Here is a 21,720-nt window from a genome sequence, read left to right as displayed (position 1 = left end):
AACCAATGACAGTAATTAAGTTGCTGCTTAAGTCGAACGTTCACCGTTGTATACTATGTGTGGACACAAAGCCCACATTATCTCGCCGTATCTTATCCCGTGGACATTTCCAACAAACTCCATTGTAATTATCCAGTTTGTGGCTGGACAGACGCACACAATGGAGGTATTTTCCTTTTCTTTCCCGTTCCTGTGCGCGACACAGAGCAGACGCTGTGGATGTTTTACTTTAACGTCCAGCTCCAGCGCCGGAGCGAAGACAGGCATGACATTTTCTGCTTCCCCCCCGAGACGTCTGGCCCACGTGAAGAGCGGCGAGAGGAGAAGGCAGCTTTATGGAGGAGGGAGCGCCTCTCTCCCGTGGCCCCTCCCCGACCCTGCCCCCGCCCCCCTCCGCAAAAGTATCCCGCTGAAGGTTCCCAAAACTGGAAAGTCATTCAGTCTTCTGTGAATGGGGAGTCTTTAACGCAGGAGAGTGGAGAGGACTTAAGAACTTTTAGCGTGAGAAAGATGAGAGCCTTGTCTTTGGTGGCGGCCGGCGCTTTGCTGACTTTGCTGTTCTTCTCCAGTCCTGGCCATGGAGGTAAGTCACATCGCACGCTCTGCTGGGGAATATTTCACTTCCATTGAATCAAATACATGGCCACATTTTGGTGAACAGTCTCGCAAACTTTATATCTTCCCCCAAACTTTGTGCAAACTTTCCTCGAGCAGCTACTGTATGTGCAACTTTTTTTCAGAGCGTATTTCTTTGTCACATTTCGGTTGAACAATGTTGCTTCCATCTCTCTTGCTTTTCCAAAACTTTGTGCAAACGTTTCAAAGAGCCGTATGGTACTTTTTTTTTCCAAAACTCATTTCTAGTTTATATATTCATGCTTTGCTGAGGAATATGTTTGAATTCCGCTTAATTGTCAATCAAATCCTCGGTTACATTTTGATGTCATTTATCTTGCCCAATCTTTCCCAAAACTTTGTGCAAACTTTTCTTTGAACAGTTAAAATTCCAGTTTACCCAGCTCTACATTCTTCATACATTTCCCCTTTTATCGCTTATATTCATTGGCATGATTGAAACCCGAAACACCACGGAAACCATGTGCCAAAGGCGTTTGACCCTGATCCAAGGACTGCTAGCCTAAGCCAGCACATCTGCCCGTCTCCCATCCATCACTGAGGCTTTCTCTGTGTGAATATGTGAGTGGATTTACCTTGAGAATCTCAGCATTGATAGCTTCCAACAGGAGGCAGTCAAGTGTCGGGGAGGTGCTGGGTCCCTCTGCCGGTGGCGATGAATGGGCCTTTTAGAGAAGGCGAGCGCACAGTGAAGGGCAGGGCTGGGCCACATGAAAGCGCCGGGCGAAAGGCAAAGGCCGTGTGTGTGTGTGTGCGAGGAGGAGGCGGCGGCGTGTGCGAGGGGAGGGGTCAGTGCTGCTGGATGCTGTTAGGGGGGGGGGGGGGGGGGACTGTACAATGGAGCCTCAGTGCAGGGGATTCTCAAAGTTTTCACACTTTAGAAAATATTTGGGTTAACAACAAGTAACATTTCAACTTGAGCTTGAACTGATCCCGAAGCAGCTCTGAGCCTGGAAGGTTTAGAATTAAAAGTTAAAAGTAGACTTAGGTTTTAAAACAGGATAGAACCAGTGTCTGTCACAAGATGAACTAACAAAACAGTAAGGTTGAGGTTAAGAGGCACTTTAAAAATCTTTCCTCCGCATTTGACACATCCTTCAATGCCGCCCGCACCAACGCAGCTACCGGCACCCGCCTCCACCAACGCAGCTACCGGGCACCCGCCTCCACCAACGCAGCTACCGGGCACCCGCCTCCAGATCTTGAGCGTGGCTTGTCCAGGGCCGGAGCTGGAGGATATTGGCTGTTGTGCGTGTTTTGGGTCGACACAGGAAGAAACAGTAAACCTACAAATCAACCAGGGCAAAACTTGGCATTTACTATGAACACACTATTTTAAATTGAATCAATAAGCATGTGTAAGACAGTGCTACAGTGGGACAGAACCTGGGTGGCATAGTGGCTCAGTCTCTGGCACCTTCTTGCTTGGGTTCGATTCCCAGGCCACCTGAGCCTTTCTGTGCGGAATGTAAATGTTTCCTAGGGCGCTTTGGTTTCCACCACCAACCCAACAGAATCATAATAGGTAAAATCATCCAACTAAAGTCATTACCAATCCTATCTCAAGATGGGGATGGGCCCTTTACTGTGCTGCTCGCTGTCTGAAGCGGCACTGAAGGATGGCTCCAATGTAGTGGAATTTTTAAAAGTAAACTTTACTGTTACCCATTAGACAAGGCCACTTCATTGGTGGATCCCATTCATTATCCACAATATTCTTTACTTTGACAAAGTAAGTAGATAAGTGCGCACTGATTTTTGTGAACATTACTTGCTCAATTTGATTCTCAAAGATCAGAACAGTTGCAAATGACTAGCTGCACCCGCCTGACTCCTCCCACAGTTTAGTAACCTCTCTCATTCTGATATGTGGCAGCGGTTTACATGTTGCCCGGGCAGTCCAGTGTTTTGGGTGCAGAGAATCAGGAATGAGAAGGAAACTGTGTCTTCTGAACAGCGTAACAAACTCACTGTAAATCCTGCATATGGCGTTGCTGGCAGGATTTCCGCGCCTCGACTTGCGGCAGCTGTTGAGCCCATTGTCTTTCCGCGGCAGTCAAATCTTCAAAACTCTCGCTGCAAAATCCACTCCAATTAACTCGGGGCAAACCACGACGTGAGTGGCTTGTTGGCAGAAAGCGCCGTTCTTGATCTAAACGAGGGGAGCGCAGCTTTGTCTCGCGCATGGCACACAATCAAAAGTCGCCAGAGGAGTTGATGCAGTGCCGGGCTGTAATCTGTGCTACACCAACTAGAAAGGAGACATCTGCCCTCCCGCCTGCCGCTCTGCAGATAAACGGCAAATGAATAGGACCGCGCACGCCACCTCCACTGATGAATCAACTGTTTATCCGGCGGAGAGTGTGGCGGTAGGTTGAGCTTTAACGACGTGCCCGGGAACAACCTCCGTGCCAAACTTACATATGTACATTTAGTCCGCAAGTGCCATATGGAGCAGGGACCCAATTTACGATGAAAGCTAGAGTGAGTAGACAGGATTTGGGTGCACTTAAGTTGATTCAGTGTTTGTGCATTTTCGGAGGCATCTGGTCTGGGCCATATTTGTCATTCAAGGTGTAACTTTTCTTGCACTGGCTTGACTTTGCTGAGCTTTTTTTTTGTGTGCTTTGGATTGTTCCGCAGTATGGCGTTAAACTTATCTATGTTGTATTTATTCAGTTGCAGGTGTGTTTGTTGCTATAAAATATCTTGAAAAAAACATGCCTGGTGCTGTCATCTGCTTGTCTCCATGGAGATAAATAAGTTTAATGGAAAATTGTGGAATCTTCCAGGCACCCTTCATCAGATAACCTACATTGTGCCTTTTTAATTAAAATAACAACATTTTCTAGCATAGTTGAGCATGCTTAGGTGGCTTGGTGCTGTCGCTTAATGATTAAAATAAACTTTAAAGAATTATGTCATCTTTTGAGAAGTTTTCTTTGTGTATTTTGATACCAACTTCACATTCTGGCATGTAGTGAACATAAGCTTGTCTCTAAATTCTTACATTTGTAGATTCAAGCCCTAATCTTACTGATAACTGCAGTGGTGTTGAAATGCCTCCCATGTGAATTCAGGCAGAAAAGGCATGAGATATTTTGACCATTTTAGCTGAGAAACTATGACGTGGGCAGCTGTATAATGAACATTTATAACTTTGGTTCTAGCATGCTGTATGACTGAGAAATAGTGTGTAAATTTGTACTGATTTAAATGTGGTTTCAGCCTTGAAAAATCTGTCAAATGAAACAAACCCAACTCAAATTCAAAAATATAAACAGTCTGCATACTCACTATTGACTGTAGAGTTCATAAATCCAATCAACCTTCGACATTCGAAACGCCAACGTTACTGATGCAGATGAATAAAGTCACAATATGCAGTGAACCCTTATAAATAATGCATTGGAGCTACATGTGAATCTGTGAATGTATTAAAAATAGCCCTACTGTTGCGCGCAGAGTGCACTTACTCATCAATTAAGTTCGGGGCATTGCTTCCATCCACATGACGTATATAATAAGGACATTTCTATGGAGGGGACAGTGTCGCCTTGTCTAATTATCAGAACTGGCGGCCTGTGTGTGTGAACAGCTCTCACCCACTGACCCTTGAGAACAAAATGCTAATGCTGACCAGATGTACGTCGTCGCTGATTCAATTTGAGTTTGTCCGCCACAAGCTGCTGGCCCAATGTGCCACCCGCTGCAGCGAAGATATCACAGCGGCGAAAACAAACCCCTATGAGAACCAGATGTCCACGAAATGATGAAGTTACGTTACCTGCATAACTCAGTGGAAAAGTGTCAAACAGATACCGGGGGTGTTGTAGACAGTGACCAAGAAAAAGGCAGACGGATGAGGTGGACGTGGCAGTGCTGAAGATCTTAAAAGGCCCATGATTTATTGACTTTTGAGCTTTTAACCGTGTTACATTGTCGTATCATCATCAAAAACATACCTTTGTGTTGCGCTCTTCGTGAAAGTTCTCTGTTCACTGCTGTGTAATCCAAGCCTGTGAGCCAGACTCGTTCTCTCTCTGATTTGCTGATCTGTCCACCAATCGAGCCCATCTGGACCCAGAGCACTCAAGACTACATACTTGTGTAAAATGGACGAAAAGTCTTAAGTCTTGGCTGGTCAGATTACAATAAGCCATGAAGCACCTTTCTGTTTTCATAGTACGTGTCTTCATTTAACTATTTCTGATCATGTCACTTTTAAATGGTCAAAATGCAGTCTGTGCACTCCCAGATGCTTCTGCTCAATGGCATAAACGTTTTACCATTTACAGTGGAAATACAAACGAACACTAACATCTAATATGATATTCATTTTTGTGTCTCTGTTGATATGTATATAAGTTCAGCGTTTGTGAAAACGCAGCATTTAGTTGCTAATAAACATGGGAAAACAGATCAGTTTAAGCGTTATATTTAATGTGTTTGGCGCGTCTTGTGTCTCGTAACTTTCTTTGCTGATTATTTTTAAATGAATCGAACAGGCATGATTTTTAAGCATTTCTGTTGGGTAAAATAATAAAAAATATAGCCAAAACAGACTAGCAAAATGTACATTGAGACAAATGTGCTAAATATCTAAATGTGTTATTCATTTTATAACAATTGCATGTAATTCATAGTCTATCTTAGAAAAAAAATCCAACTTCTTGTTCAATTCAGTTTATAAAGCTCCAAATACAGCCTGTGATGTTCTCTGTGGCAAAGGAAGGGAAAGCGAGTGTGTAGAAGTGTGTAGACCACCTCTGCCCCTACTTTATTAGCTCTTAACAAGGATCTAAGAACACTTCATGCTGAACTGAAGATAAAGTGAGTCCAGACAAATGGAGATGTCCAATAGCAAGAGGACTAGACCGGAGAACTATCGAGAGGACACTTAAGGAAGTAGAGAGGACGAGGCAGAGCATGCAGCAAAGCAGACGATTCTGAAATGCATTGCGTTCCATCCCTTAGAAAACCACTAAGCGTTCCCATGGCCGCAGTATTCGCCCGCCCACGTTGAATGCAAAGGAAGTCGCTCGCTCTATCGGTCACTTAATCATTTCGGCATTTCCTAAGAACGCGATCTATCTGAGGTTAAAAAAGCAGGAAAACAGACAGCGAGTCGATACGTTAAGCCTCAAAATCTTACTTTTGGGGGATGTCCTTGTAAAACCGACACCCGGCCTTATCGTCTGTAAACTTTACGAGTGAAGACGAAAAACACCGGCGACTTCAGAGCCTCTGCAACGGCGGCTGACGTGTCGTTTGTGGAAGTCGTATTTCTGAACGTTAAAAGCGGACATGACGAGCAGAGTTTTCGTTTGGAGTCCGCGCGACGGGCAAATTGCAGATCTCGTCCACGTCGGCGACAAAGACGAGACGAGTTCCTGTTTTTCGCTCTTCGGAAACACGCAGTGCGCTTCCTGATGCTAGTACGACGTCCAGGAAATACTGAGTTGCTTTCTAGTACCTTTATTTTAATGTGTATTTTGAATTTTTGAATTAGAACGAGCAAATGATAAGTTGTCTTAAAAGATGTATTGTCCCGTTCTTCTTGTTCTTTGACGAAGAAACGATCATTTCAATACTCGATTAGTCACGATTATTCCAATTAGCCCTAGAGGGAAAACTGTCATCGGAATAGAAGCTCAAATAAGTTGATTAGACATGACATTTCTCTTTTTGAAAATATGAACTTCTTCTTAATTCGTAAAATATGGAATATGGAAGACATTTTGGATTGTTTCAGCGTCGTCAAACGAGCTTGTGTGAAGTTTTTCTTGGTGATAGAGAGATGTTTTGAACGTCTTCAAATGTCAATTGAAAACGTCACGCCGGGAACCACAAGCCTGTCACACTTGGGCTGCGGGTGACCCATCAGTCGCTCCAATTAGCACTTTACTTGGAACCGAAGAAAAACTATTTACGAAATCTTGTTTTCATCAAATCTAGATGGTCATGTTTGCAGATAGACGGGCAAAGTGATGACAATTAAAAGTGAATGGAATTGGCAGAACTAAGAAGAATTTGTGCTTGTGTGTTTTTAAAATGCTTAATCAGTAAATTGTATTATCTCTATTAAATTGTTTCGTTTTTACCAGTAGTATAAGTTAATTATTATCAGTTCATCATTAGTTCATTAGTTCATTGTTGAATCATCTTGGATTCAAGGCTTGAGTGCTCAGAAAAGTCCTGTTTTCACCTACCCCCTATCCCCGCCCACATCTCAGTACCTACTTGTGATAATTTGAAAAATGTAGGGTTAGAAAAACGTAATGTTTTTTTTTCAACAATAAGAACACGTAAATTCCATGTCAGAAAATAAAGTCTGTGCAGATATATTATAAAAGCAGTTCTTAGGGTCTGTGCTACTGCCTGTGTTCTTATTGTCCGCAAACCAGGAAGTAACACGCTAGCACTTTTAGCATGCTAGTCGTTGTTAGCGGTACCATGACGGCAAAACCGAAAGACGTGAAACATGCTTTTAAGAATGTGTTGGGAACGTGAGGAACAATTGTGCCCGGTTTAAAATGAACTATAACTGTGCGCAAGATGGTAAAAATAAGCTACAGTGCATTTAACAAACCGATTTGCATCCAAAGACAGACAATAAATCTAGATTTTCTTGTGTTTTCGTGAAGAGTCCGTACGCTCGGCCTGTTGGCAGCGTGAACACTCTACAAAGATTAATAACCTCAACATTTGCATTGAGGCTTTGATTGCATTAGCGGCTGTTCCCGTCTCCCGCACACAAACAAACGCATCCTCTCTGACCCTCTTTTCACCCGGTAGTTTAAACAGAGAAAGCATCGTGCGGACGGAATAAAGATGTGGCGTTTGGAGCCGGTTTGGGAGATGCACGGAAGGAACGCAAGTGTGAAATCCCTCCTCAGAGAAAGAGACATGGCAGTCACTTATGAGCTCGATATTAAGGCGTGATTATGGCGCAAACAAAAAACAGGACTAGACTAAACCTGTGGGACAAAACCAGGTCTAAGTGTTCAGTAGACCTTTAAAGACCTTTAAGCTATAGCACTTAAACTTGCGAGGTCAGGTTGGACGTCGCAGTCGAAGCACTGAGACATCGTCGAAGAGCGGTGGATCTATTTCTACATTAGTGTAATCCCTAAGTTGTCCAGGCGGGGTCATCCGGACAAAGTTCTTTTCAATTGAGTGCCGTCGAAAACTTTTCTTCAAGCTGAACTGGTCTGAGAAGCTAGAGATTAGAACTGCAGTTTTAGACGAAAAGGCCTCCCTTAGGGCCTTTATTGACCAATGATTGCATCACTTTGTGTCGGTTGAATCTATAACTTCGTGAAGCGACTGCGAGGCGACAGCTTCCGTGATTTTGCTCCAGCTTCTCAGATCAGAAAATGACTTCCGTGCGGCAGTCGAAAGGTCTCAATTTCCAAACAACCTTCCAGGCGTCAACCGTTGAACAATTTTGACCGTTACGACTTACATTCACCTAACAATCACATAAACAAGCCTCCAAACTGAATATGTCACGGCGCTAGCTACGAACCGTGCGTATGTTAGAGCCCTAAGGTGCAGTAGACGGCGAGGAAACGTCATAAAACATTTGCGAGTCAAAGAATAAAACCGGCCTCAGACGTTTGCGGCGTCCACGTTAGCTTTAGCCACCCGACTGTCGATAATGTGTCCGAATAAACTCACAGACAACAGTGTTTAAACTTGAGCTGGAGACCTTTATGAGTCTCTCTGATGGAATTTGCTGTTAAATTGCCTGTGGATTCGTTTTTTCTCTCGGTTTACGCTTCGTATCTCCGTAATTATCGGGCCTATCCACATGAAGCAAAGTCTTCTCCGTCAGAATAAATTAACAGAAATTGGTGCCATTATTGAGCCGCAAAGCTTTTAACCACGAAATAACACTATTCCTTCAGCAAAAACAAACCTGGAGTTGTTATAGCTTCATCCCTTCAATCCCGTTTATGAGATCATCTTCTCTGAGCCTCACAACAACAAAAACACAGAAGCAGAGATCCAGAGCCGTGCTGTTTTTTAATTTCATGAATCATCTCCAGGCTCGTTCTGATCCTTTCTGCATCAAATCGTCACAACTGGGCGCTTACATTGTCGGGGGGGAAGCTTGCTTTTGTTTATTCTCCCCTTTGTAACGCCTTCCGCTGCCCATAGATGGCGTCTTAACACAAACTCCCGATCAGCGAACGCCGTGTGTGCTTTTCAATACGAACTTTAAGCTCTAAAATATGAACATTTCAAAGTAAAAGGGTGCATGTATTAACCATACAAATGCATAATATGTGTCCGTTAAGCCGTAAGAATAATATGACCAGTGACCATGAGCACACTACGAACAAATGATGATAAGAACCAACATTTGTTGATCGTTTGATTGTATATTTCTTTAAAAATATTAAAAATAAGCAGCATAATTTGATTGTAGAATATGAATCGAATCTTGATGTGTGTTTTACCAACTGTTTGAAATGACAAATAAATTGAACTGAACTTATAACTTTATCTACTGTATTTTCTGGACTATAAGTTGCACTTTTTTTCATAGTTTTGGCCGGGGTGCGACTTATACTCCAGAGCGACTTATATGTGATATTATTTATTATTTTCACACTGACAACCACAAGAGGGCGCTCTAGGCTCTAAGCGACGCAGAAAAAGAATCTGCACTTCCTCTACCTCTGGAGTTTGTAGAGTTGTTTAGAAGTGACACAGAGGAAGAAGAATTCAATGGATTTAGTGATTTGGGGTAAAAGTGATGCTTTGGTAAACTTGTTAGCATGTTCTTTATGCTATAGTTATCTGAATAACTGTTCATGTGTTACGTTAACATACCAGACACTTACCACAGTTCTGTCTGTGCCTCATGTAGCTGAAGGTGTTAGCGTTAGCATACGTACACCTATTCACCATGTTCTCTCATCTGTTATTATTTTAAACTGCATTTCACGATGAAATGTCTGTTCTTGGTCTTGGATTTTATCAAATGCATTTCCCCAAAAAAGTGCGACTTATACTCCAGTCCGACTTATAGTCCAGAAAATATAGTTTGACATTACCATAAAGTCTCAAAAATCCAATTACCGGCCTGTTCCTCAAACATTAGCGCTCGACGTGGATCCTGGGCTCATCTCCCATCACAGCGGGGAGACCATCAATATTGATAATGTCTGTGATGTGATCGTGTGTGTGTCCGGTGTGTGTGTGTACGGTGTGTGTGTCCGGTGTGTGCCTGGTGTGTGTGTCCGGTGTGTGTGTCCGGTGTGTGTGCCCGGTGTGTGTCCGGTGTGTGTGTCCGGTGTGTGTGCCCGGTGTGTGCCCGGTGTGTGTGTCCGGTGTGTGCCCGGTGTGTGCCCGGTGTGTGTGTCCGGTGTGTGCCCGGTGTGTGCCCGGTGTGTGTGCGTACGGGGAGAAATTGGTACGAGTTCCACATCTGAATGAGACTCCAGTTCCTTGACCGAGCAGCAGATTTCTCACCATCGATTCTAACTCTGACATGAACATAATTTGCTGTTTTGAGTTGAAAATATTGCGTGTGGGTGATTGTGTCCTAATGAAAGTGCTCGAGATGTTGTTAATCATAATTTTTGACATTTTTCTTTTGGTGAAACGTGTTAATTCTTAAAAGTGTTTCCAGTTTTTCCACAATTCCATTTTCTTTTACATTTGAAGCATGTGTTTTTCATTTATTTTTATATTTCAATGCATTTATCGCGCTGAAAAATGAAGAAAAACTCCATCTTTTACTGCGAGTGGGCTGCATTTCCACAGACCTGACTCGTACTTCCTCCTTCTGATCGTTTCCGTACATTTTTTTTCTTCCATTTTTAGCTATAATCCAACTACACGGAGAATGTCCAGAAATATGGTTTGCATGAAATCAAAAGCTGCACTACGTAAATTTTTAGACTCACAGCAGGACATTGAACTGAACACAAGGCCAAGTTACCGGTCAGATCTGTGGAGAATCGCCCCTGCTCACACTAAGAATGCACTTTGAAGCAGAAAAAACACCTTTAATTTGATAAACACACTATTGTTTAATGCTATACTAAGGAACATTCTGAGCAATTACATCGTCGTCGAGACAAGCAGGTGGCACCATTTTAAAATGACATACCGTATTTTCTGGAATATAAGTCGCACTGGAGTATAAGTCGCACCAACCAAAGAAAAAAACATATAAGTCGCACTGGAGTATGAAATGCAGTTGCAAGTGTGAAAATAACAAATAATATCACATATAAGTTGCTCCGGAGTATAAGTATATAAGTATAAATATAAGTATAAGTCGCACCCCGTCCAAAACTATGAAAAAGGGTGCGACTTATAGTCCGGAAAATACGGTATTTCTTTTTCGTCATCACCAAACGATCGGCCGACCCTCGTCAGAAACGCACCGCAGGAATAATGGTCAAAAATGGCAAATCATCTCCAATTTGTTATGTAAACGAGCGCGTCATAAAACGAGCCGTGTGGAATACTAATGCGAGCGCGCCGACGCCGTAAACTATGCAGATACCACGCTCCGAGCGGCGACTCATCCACTTCAAACGGGCGCTCTTCGGCTCCGCTTTGTTGTTATTGTGCGCCGGGGAAACGCTCGGAATCCACCGCGTCGCTCGCCTTCGAGACGGGGGATGATCTTTGAGGTGACGGGATTATACTCCGCCCGTGATCTGCTTAAACAGGCCCCCCACGCTCACAGACCTGGCTCGGCCCCCGGGTGTGCGCAGCCAGGGTTCATGTGATGTCACGGCGGCGCCAAGAGAAAGGCCATGAGAGGATCGGAGGTTTATTCTTGTTTTCTAAAGTTAAATACATGTATTTTACGGCCTCTTGATGAAATAAAAATATACACAATTTTCATCATTAGTATTAGTAATAAGCCAGAATTTGCAGGTCAAAAAGACTTTAAAGTGCCCCCTACAGGTCGGACAACTCATTGAACTAAATTGCAGTTAAGATAAGTCTATTTTGAATTTTGCTAAATAAAATATATAAACACATTATCCCAGAATAGCACATTTTTTAGGTTTATAATTTCACTTCCTGTTTGTATTTGACATCACAGTTTGAAATTACCAAACAAACACTGGGCCAAAACTCATCTAATGTCACAATTATTTAATTTGACAAATAAAAATATATAAGAGTGACTTTATTTTGTTGAATTAATGTTTAGAGAGTCAAAAAAGTTGTTTCTTTTGTGTAATTTACGCATAAACTTTGTTGGCTTTCCTGGTGTGATGTCACTTCCAGTCATTTTCTACATATTTTTCAAAATTTTCTCCACAAATACCTGCTCGATTGGTGTTAATCCATAATATATATGTACAATATATGTACAACAGGTACAAATACACCAAATAAAGTCAAAATTAGAAAGTCGTAAAATCCTGTCATACGTCACTTTAAAGGTGAGAGACTTTATGTTTCACAGTATCAAACTTAAATATCATGTGTTTATTCAATTACAAGTTCAGCGATACATATTAAAGAGCCTGTGTGTATTAAGAGTAATAATCAGAAATACTTAACTCCTGGTCTTCACGGAACTCAGGTCACGCTGTGGAACATTTCAGGCGCAACAAGTCATCGGAATAAACGTTTATAACTTTATTCATGATCATAATCATGAACTGGACTCTAAAACACAAGCTAAAAGACGTTTGATCACAAAGATACTGACGTTATTTATTTCTTTTTTAAACATATTCTCCATTTAGAAGCTTTCACTCTGCATATTTCAACCTCAAATTGGTTTAAAAATCTCAATGCACAATAAATATAGTTGCCTTAATCATCGACTACTAAAACAATGGTCCGTTGCATCTCCATGGAGACGAGCGTGCGTTCAAAACCGCCGCTGGGAAGGACTTTTATAATGAAACTGGCTCGAGGCGCGGCAGAAATAATTGCTGAATTTGTCGGAATTTGAACTTGTTTTGTGCGACAATTGAAAAATCTGATGAATAATATGTCGACGTGTTGATTTTCAATGATTATGACTCTCAAAATGTGACTGTGATTAATATTTAACGTTGACAAGTCACGATTCGTCGATAAATTGCTGTTAACTCGAACTCCTAAATTAAGAATGAGCTCGTAGACACATTTTACGTCCAAAACATTCCCCAAGAAGAATTTTGCGCGACTACTTTTTACTTCTTCTTGAGTTAATAACATGTTAAAGTAACGTTACCCTCTCCTGTACTTCTACTTCTACAACTACAAACAAGCACAAGTAAAACCACCATTACTTTCCTGTCTCTGTCCTTCTAAACTCGCATAAACGCGGCGTAAATGGCATGTTTGTAGTAAAAGTATCTCGAGTAAAGACAGGATTGAATTGAAATTGAAAAATCCAAACAGTGGATTAACGCAATTTATAGATTCCTCTGCACCCAAATCTTTGCCCCTTCCCCTTTCTCCCACCAATCCCCAAAAGTCAAAGTTGGGGGGTTACTGCGTGGCGCGCCGTGGCTCTAACCCGGCTCGTGTCAATCGGTCACGCCGGCGGTGGCGCGTAATGACACGCGGAGCCACAGCCAGATTGCTAAAGTGGCTATTTGACACGGTAAATTGCGGCTAAACTGTGATTACCTTGTCAGGGACTGCAGGCGGTACTTAGAGCGCCCCGGATCTTTACCTACATCAGCGACAGGCGGGGGAGGAGAGCTACTCAACGTGGGGAAGAGAAACTCCAGACGGCCACGCGCTCGAGAGGAAGTCGAGCGCGCGGTCGAGCGATAAGCGTGCGAGGAGAACAATGAAACGCATACGTAATACACAGTACGGACGGAGAGACGAGTATATCTGCAGAACTGTGGACAAATACATGTTATACTTCAGAGTAGTGGAGGCTGGAGGCAAAAGCCAAGTGGAATACCGTATTTTCCGGACTATAAGTCTATAAGTTTTTTCATAGTTTTGGCCAGGGTGCGACTTATACTTATATTTATACTTATGTACTTATACTCCAGAGCGACTTATATGTGATATTATTTGTTATTTTCACACTTGCAACTGCATTTCATACTCCAGTGCAAAAAATTATCAATCAGTGACTCAGATACGTGTTAGTGATGTCAGAGTTTGGTTTAAGCACATTTACAATCGTACTTTACACGATTTAAGAGATTATGGCGGACAATGTTGACGCCGCAATACTTTTTTCACCTTTTCTACGGATATGTTACACATTTTACCGTGAAAAAAGTACTTTAATGTGAGGCTCAAATACAGTTTTGTGGCTAGAAAATGGTAGTTCTTCCATGTTTTTCCAGTTTTTTTTCGACAGTGGTGCCAAATTCAACCCTTAAAAAGAGACTGAGACCAGAGAAACCGATTTGTCGGGCCAATTTGGATTATTTCCCCCAAATTCTGTCATTTTGATTTACTACAAACTCAGCCGTGGCCCTGTTTTACCTCATATCCACAAAGTTTTGCCCCGTCTTCTGCAGTTCCTGCTTTGCACTTGTTGGCATTACAAATAAAGCTTTACACAACAATCATTCAACAGCAGGTCATCCAAAACTAAACGTTCTCTTCTGCCGCTAGCTTATACGCTAAAAAGTACAAAAATCTGCCCGATTTATATGTCTATCTCTAACCGCACGATTAAAATAGCAAGTTTGTGTAGCCAAAATCTTAAGGATTAAGTTGAACATTTGTGGAAAACAAGTTTCTTTCGTAACACCAAGAAGTGCGCTGTTAGCATGCTAGTTGTTTTTAGCGTTAGCGTGACAGCTGTGGCCTCTGAAAATGATAAAAAAGCACTTGTAAACTCATCGCGGTGAATGATTTGGACGCTCGTAAACTGTTTGACATGAACTACTTCCGCTTTTCTGGTTGTGTACGTCAGTAAAAATCAGGTGCAGCGCCTTTATTCTCGAGCGCTCTGGATGCTAACTCTCTGGATGCTAACTCTCTGGATGCTAACGCTCTGGATGCTAACGCTCTGGATGCTAACTCTGAACCAGGACTAAAGCTGATGGACGCAGACCGGGAAAAACCCCACGCGCTCCATAGTTAAACCACTAAAACCTTTTCCTACGTGAAAATGATTACGACGGAGGATAAAAATTGGCATTCGACGCCAAATAAACCCACTTAATGAAGAGATAATCCGTGTACGTGGCCTGTATATAAAGTTATACAGAAAAGTCACGTTTTTCCACTTGGAGAAAGCACAAGTTCAACATCAGGAAACAGCGTTATAGATTTATGATGTCGGCTTAAGATACATTCACTTCGACGAGTGCGGAAACTTGTCGTAATATGATTTAGCTCAGAGTTTTATGATGTTTTATGTTGAAAGACTTACAAGCGAGTACAATCCAGTCTTACAATACTTCAATAACAGCGAAACGTTTTACTCTCACATCTAAAAGTATATTTCTTTACAAAGATGATCAAAAACTGGTGCTGAATTGGAGAATTTGTGTATTTTTTTTGTTTTTTTTGAAGAGAAACAGCTCTGGTAAAAATGAGAAACTAAATATATGTTAAATATTCCCAAAGACGGCACTTTTCAGAGTCGTTTTCCGACATTATACCTTTACTTTTACTTGAATAATACTTGAAATACTTTGAAGTAACGGTACTCTGACTTGGTTCCTCTTCCCACAAGTGACAAGCGCTTTTGTCTTCAGATATTATTTGTAATATTTTTTGTCAATTCATCAAAAATTCCAGAGTCTGCGCGTAGTGTTTTGTCTTTCCCATGACGAGAGCCGCAACTAACACTTATGTTTGCAGTTCTTTTGCACGTAAAGACTTTGTTCCACACATTATCAACCAAAAAAAAGCTGAAATACGACGACTGAAGAGTTCGAGATCGAGAACGTTGACAGATAAAGTGTATTATTGATTAAAAATGTGTCGACGTGTTGATTTCAATGATTATGACTCTCAAAATATGATTCGTTTTTAATGTTGACAAGTCACGATCCGTCAATTAATTGCTGATAACTTTAACTCCTAAATCAAGAATGAGATCGTAGACACATTTTACGTCCAAATATGACTACCGTATTTTCTGGAGTATAAGTCGCACCAGCCCAAAAATGCATAATAGAGAAGAAAAAACATATATAAGTCGCACTGGAGAATGAAATGCGGTTGCAAGTGTGAAAATAACAAATAATATCACATATAAGTCTCTCCAGAGTATAAGTATATAAGTATAAATATAAATATAAGTATAATATATAGGTATAAATATAACAAAACCATGAAAAAAGGTACAACTTATAGTCTGGAAAATACGGTACTTTTGACTTCTACTTGAGTTAATAACATGTTAAAGTAACGTTACCCACTCCTCTACTACTACTTCTATTTCTACTACTTCTACTACAAACAAGCGCGAGTAACACCACCATTACTTTCCCGTCTCTGTCCTCCGTCTAAACTCACATAAACGCGGCGTAAACGGCGTGTTTGTAGTAGAAGTACCTCGAGTAAAGACAGGACTGGTGGATTGCGGCGCTCGTGACAGCTGGACAATGCTAACGTTTAATTTAGCGCGACGCGGGGCTATATTTTTACGTTTATTGGGGGTTTGTCGACACAGACGGGACACCCACCACGACGAGGCGATGTTCACTCCGGGCTGAGCATTTCCGGCGGCGGAGCTAAATATTTACGGCGGCGTGTGTATATTTAGGAATTTGAAATATGGTTCACAGTTTGGTTCAAGTGTCAGGTGACGGTCTGAGCTGTTTTCAATGACTCACTTTATGATTGTCATGAGGGCTCGTCGCGGGTTTCGGAGCGATGCGGGCTGTAGAAATGTACAAAATGAATTATTATACGTTTGTGAGCGAGTAAAACGTTCTCAGTATTGCGCTTAAACACAGGAAACTGAGATCGCTTGTTTTGGGTAAGTCGCTGTTTAGATATCTGGAGGTGGAAGTCTGATCTGTGTTTGTGTCTTTGAGCGAGGGAGGAGAGAGAGGGAGAGAGAAGAGAGGGGGGGAAGAGAGGGGGGAAGAGAGGGAGAGAGAAGAGAGGGGGGGAAGAGAGGGGGGAAGAGAGGGAGAGAGAAGAGAGGGGGGAAGAGAGGGAGAGAGAAGAGAGAGAGAGAGAATAGAGAGGGGGGGAAGAGAGGGGGGAAGAGAGGGAGAGAGAAGAGAGGGGGGGAAGAGAGGGGGGAAGAGAGGGAGAGAGAATAGAGAGGGGAGAGAGAAGAGAGGGGGGGAGGAGAGAGAGCGAGAGAGAGAGAAGAGAGGGGGGGAGGAGAGAGAGAGAAGAGAGGGGGGAGGAGAGAGAGAGAGAGAAGAGAGGGGGGAAGAGAGGGGGGGAGGAGAGAGAGAGGGAGAGAGAAGAGAGGGGGGAAGAGAGGGGGGGAGGAGAGAGAGAGAGAGAAGAGAGGGGGGAGGAGAGAGAGCGAGAGAGAGAAGAGAGGGGGGAAGAGAGGGGGGGAGGAGAGAGAGAGGGAGAGAGAAGAGAGGGGGGAAGAGAGGGGGGGAGGAGAGAGAGAGAGAGAAGAGAGGGGGGGAGGAGAGAGAGAGAGAAGAGAGGGGGGGAGAGAAGATAGAAGAGAGAGGGAGAGAGAAGAGAGGGGGGAGGAGAGAGAGAGAGAAGAGAGGGGGGAAGAGAGGGGGGGAGAGGAGAGAGGGAGAGAGAATAGAGGGGGAGGGAGAGATAGAGAGAAGAGAAGGGGGAGAGAGAGAGACAGGAGGAGAGAGATAGAAAGGGGGGAGAGAAAAGAGAGTGGGAAAGAGACATGGGAGGAGGGACTGAAGAGAGAGAAAGAGAGGAAAGAAGAGAAGAATAGAGAGACAGAGGGCGGGAAGAAGAGACTCCTCTCTTCTTCCCGCCCTCTGTCTCTCTATTAAGTGGGGAGAGAGGAAGGAAAGAAGAGAGAGCAGAGAAAAGAGGGGGGAGAGAAAGAGAGGGGGAGAGAGAGACGAGAGGAGAGAAAGAAGAGGGGAAGTGAGAGAGAAAGAGAGAGGAAATTAGAGAAGAATAGAGAGTCAGAGGGTGGGCAGAAGAGAGGAGAGGTGAAAATGAAGTGGGGAGAGGGGAAGGAAAGAAGAGAGAGAAGAAGAAGAGAAAAGGAGACGGAGAGAAAGGTATGAGGTGAGAAAGATCTTGTGTATGTTGTAACGGTGAAAGAGCTAGGGTGACCAGACGCCCCCTTTTACCAACACGTGTCCAAAACCATTGATTTGTCCCAGTTTTATACGAGACATGTCCCAGTCGTCTCTGTTTTTGAGACAGATATAGTGTTGTTTCTTCAGCCAAAGAAAGAAACGATAGAAGTCTCGCCATCGAGCCGCGAAAGAGGTGCAAATGAGCCATGAATAGACCGAGCGCCTAAACATTTATATAATTACTCGCACTTTTAACAGTTTTATTATCAACCCTCATCCCAAGAACTACAAGAACAGCAGTCTGGTCCAGTCTGGTCCAGTCTGGTCCAGTCTGGTCCAGTGTCTGGTCCAGTGTCTGGTCCAGTCTGGTCCAGTCTGGTCCAGTCTGGTCCAGTCTGGTCCAGTGTCTGGTCCAGTGTCTGGTCCAGTCTGGTCCAGTCTGGTCCAGTGTCTGGTCCAGTGTCTGGTCCAGTCTGGTCCAGTCTGGTCCAGTCTGGTCCAGTGTCTGGTCCAGTGTCTGGTCCAGTCTGGTCCAGTCTGGTCCAGTGTCTGGTCCAGTGTCTGGTCCAGTCTGATCCAGTCTGGTCCAGTCTGGTCCATGGTCCAGTGTCTGGTCCAGTCTGGTCCAGTGTCTGGTCCAGTCTTGTCCAGTCTGGTCCAGTGTCTGGTCCAGTGTCTGGTCCAGTCTGATCCAGTCTGGTCCAGTCTGGTCCAGTGTCTGGTCCAGTGTCTGGTCCAGTCTGATCCAGTCTGGTCCAGTCTGGTCCATGGTCCAGTGTCTGGTCCAGTCTGGTCCAGTGTCTGGTCCAGTGTCTGGTCCAGTCTGATCCAGTCTGGTCCAGTCTGGTCCATGGTCCAGTGTCTGGTCCAGTGTCTGGTCCAGTGTCTGGTCAATATGTGTTAATAAACTTTTAAACTTACTGTATAAAATGTAAAGACCATTTCCAAATGAAGTCACATTAATGTCATTTTTCCCCCTCGTTTGTCCCATAATCGAACCATCCTCCATGACCTTGGTAAATGAGGCGTTTGACCTTGTGAACACGAGCCCCGATAGCGCCCCCTGCACTCTGCCGCTCTGTTTACGTGCGATAAGAGAGCGTTTAAAGCCCAAAATGAAACGTTCCCATCGTGGTGGAGCCGCTGCTTCTCAATCAGCAGAATTATGCATGAGCAGATGTCTCGATAAAAGAGCGCTCCACGGGCTTTTTCGCTCTTCGCTCGCCGCTCGCTCCACTTGTGTCGCTCTTTTCCCATGAATGAAGCTTGAACTGGTGTGTTTTCGTTCACAGACACACGAAAAAGCAAGAAAACAAACACAACAGACTTAATAATGTGACTGAGGATTATGTTTTTATTTCTTATTTGCTTTGGCAACAGTTTTTGTGAGAAGATTTATTTCAGTTTGTATGGGAATATATATATAAGAATAAGATGAAGTTTACCCCAAAGTTTCTGCTGGTTACGTTGAATTTTAGACCTTCTTCATCTACATCTTGTTGGGTCTGGATTTACCGTATTTTCCGGACTATAAGCACCAGCCAAAAAATGCATAATAGAGAAGAAAAAAACGTATATAAGTCGCACTGGAGTATGAAATGTGGTTGCAAGTGTGAAAATAACAAATCATATCACATATAAGTCGCTCTGGAGTATAATATAAATATAAATATAAGTATAAGTCGCACCCCGGCCAAAACTGTGAAAAAAGGTGCAACGTATAGTACGGAAAATACGGTAGTCTTGGTTTAGTCCTGACTTGTGCCCATTTGGGACATTTTCTTCATTGAAACGTTAGTAATTTTTCCTCATTTGAAACCCATGCATGGATTTCACAGTAATGAGTCTTTAGGCCTGGTTTTGGTCCCGGTTTGGGATTGCGCACTGACGTTTATGAGGAAATTATAGGCTTTTTAGTGCGCCTTATAGTGCGTAAAATACGGTAGTCCTGGTTTAGTTCGGATTTGCTGTTAAGAATGTCAGAAATTACTCCAAAAAACAAACCCCTGTTTTTTAACTCTAGCTGTTTCTTGTTGCTTTTAAGACCGACTTGTATCTTATCGTTTCATATATGTTTTAATATTTGCTTTGTGATCTATTCTATGTTTCGTGTAGTGCACTTTGATCAGCTGTAAAGTCGGTATTGCCCAGTTACAGATCAAAGACATTATCCACGATCTAAATATCAATTCGAGTGTTCTTTTAAAAACAATCTGGATATGCATTTTATTCCACTCGCACGAGACAAATAAATCCTCCAATTAAACCCCCTAACAATGTACTCATTGTGTTGCGCCCGGCATCGCGTGTAAATCATATGTTAAGAGCCCGCGCGGAGCTGCCCTGATGTGGGAAACTCTTAACTCGCTACTGGAAAAATCAGAGTGAATCATGGGAGACGGTTCCAAGCATCTGGAGCCGGCAGCGTGACCGGCGGCCGTGCGCGAGTCAGATCTAGTCCTAATATAGAGCGAGCGGCTGCAGCCAGAGGACGGTGTAATTAGCTGAGTAACGAAGAACGTCGGCCGAGATCTAAACAACCGACAGGAAGTAGCGTCGAGGTTTGGTTCATGTGGCCGTGTTCGTCCCGCACTTTCACTCGCACACGCGCGTCTCGGTTTAACAAGGAAAAAAGGTTTAACTCTGCAAGGAAATGTAGGATTTACTTGAGTCACTTTTATTTGAAGTAAAAGTGTTCCTCTTTTCACTGAGTACATTCTGTGTTCACGTTTAAAAATAGTAGAAGCTTTTGGTCAGTATAGTTACTCTTACTTGAGGAATTTCTTGGACTAATTTGTACTTCTACTTGATGAATATAACATTTTGTGACACCCAAAATCAACAGCAGAAGCTTCCAAGTGCGACAGTGAAAAACAGATTACCGTATTTTCCGGTATTTTTTTTTTTCATAGTTTTGGCCGGGGTGCGACTTATACTTATATCTATACTTATATACTTATACTCCGGAGTGACTTAAATGTGATATTATTTGTTATTTTCATTTCATACTCCAGTGAAACCTATCCATGTTTTTTTCCTCTCTATCATGCCTTTTTTGGCTGGTGCGACTTACACTGTAGTTCATATTTCTGTTCTTAACTGGCCTGACCATGAGCTGTTTCAAAGAGGAACGTTTTAAGCCTGGACTTAAATGAAGAGACTGTGTCGGCCTCTTTAACATGGACAGGAGCTGATTCCATAACACAGGAGCTTGGTAGTTAAACGCTCCACCTCCTACTGTGCTTTTAGAGACCCCTGGGACCACCAGAGTCCAGCAAAAACAGTGTGTGGCTTGATACGGCGCTGAACCATTTAAAAACCAAGCTTATTTAGACCTATCCCATTACACAGCACTCATTATTCCCACATTGTCTGAATGTCTGCAGTGTGCATTATGTGGAGATAATGGCTCTCGTTTATAATAATCTAAAGTGCTGGGCGTGTCTAATCGTGTGCACTGTAAAACACAGTCTGTAAAACACAAGTACAGTCCAGTGTTTGGACTCGCTCTAAACAGAGAAGTATCATGTGTTTGTAGAAGCTCCGGCGGGACGCTCCCGACACATGGACATGAGTCACTTTCCCAAAATATACACTGGTCCTGTGAGAAGGAGAGAAGAAGAGAGAACAAGAGAGAGGAGAGAGGGGGCAGAGAGAGGGGGAAGAGAGGGAGGGAGGGCAAATATACTCTGGTCCTGTGAGAGGGAGAGAAGAAGAGAGAGAAGAGAGAGGAGAGAGGGGGCAGAGAGAGGGGGAAGAGAGGGAGGGGAGAGGGAGACAGAGAGATGAGAGAGTAAACGTGGGGAGAGGGAAGAGAGAGGGAGCAGAGCAGGAGAGAGGGAGAGACGGGAGGAGAGAGAGAAGATAGAGGGGAGAGAGAAGAGAGAGGAAGAGAGGGCAGAGAGGGAGAGACGGGAGGAGAGAGACGAGAGAGAAAGAGAGGGGGAGAGAGAGGGGGCAGATAGATGAG

General features: G+C 43.3%; 1 protein-coding gene across 1 annotated transcript in view; it reads left to right on the top strand.

Moving 5' to 3' along the window:
• The first annotated feature begins 450 nt into the window (after nucleotides 1-450).
• The window catches only part of cspg4 (chondroitin sulfate proteoglycan 4), a 153,108-nt gene continuing 131,838 nt past the window's right edge, over nucleotides 451-21,720 (top strand). Inside the window, exon 1 of the mRNA XM_072434796.1 lies at nucleotides 451-583. Coding sequence (XP_072290897.1) covers nucleotides 511-583 — 73 coding nt within the window. The 5' untranslated portion in view covers nucleotides 451-510. The remainder of the gene's footprint in view (nucleotides 584-21,720) is intronic.

The sequence above is a fragment of the Eucyclogobius newberryi genome, unplaced genomic scaffold (assembly GCF_026437365.1).
Source record: "Eucyclogobius newberryi isolate DKJ021-1_F unplaced genomic scaffold, fEucNew1.0.hap1 SCAF_7, whole genome shotgun sequence".
In the NCBI taxonomy this organism is placed as follows: Eukaryota; Metazoa; Chordata; class Actinopteri; order Gobiiformes; family Gobiidae; genus Eucyclogobius; species Eucyclogobius newberryi.
This window is presented reverse-complemented; position numbering and strand designations above follow the sequence as displayed.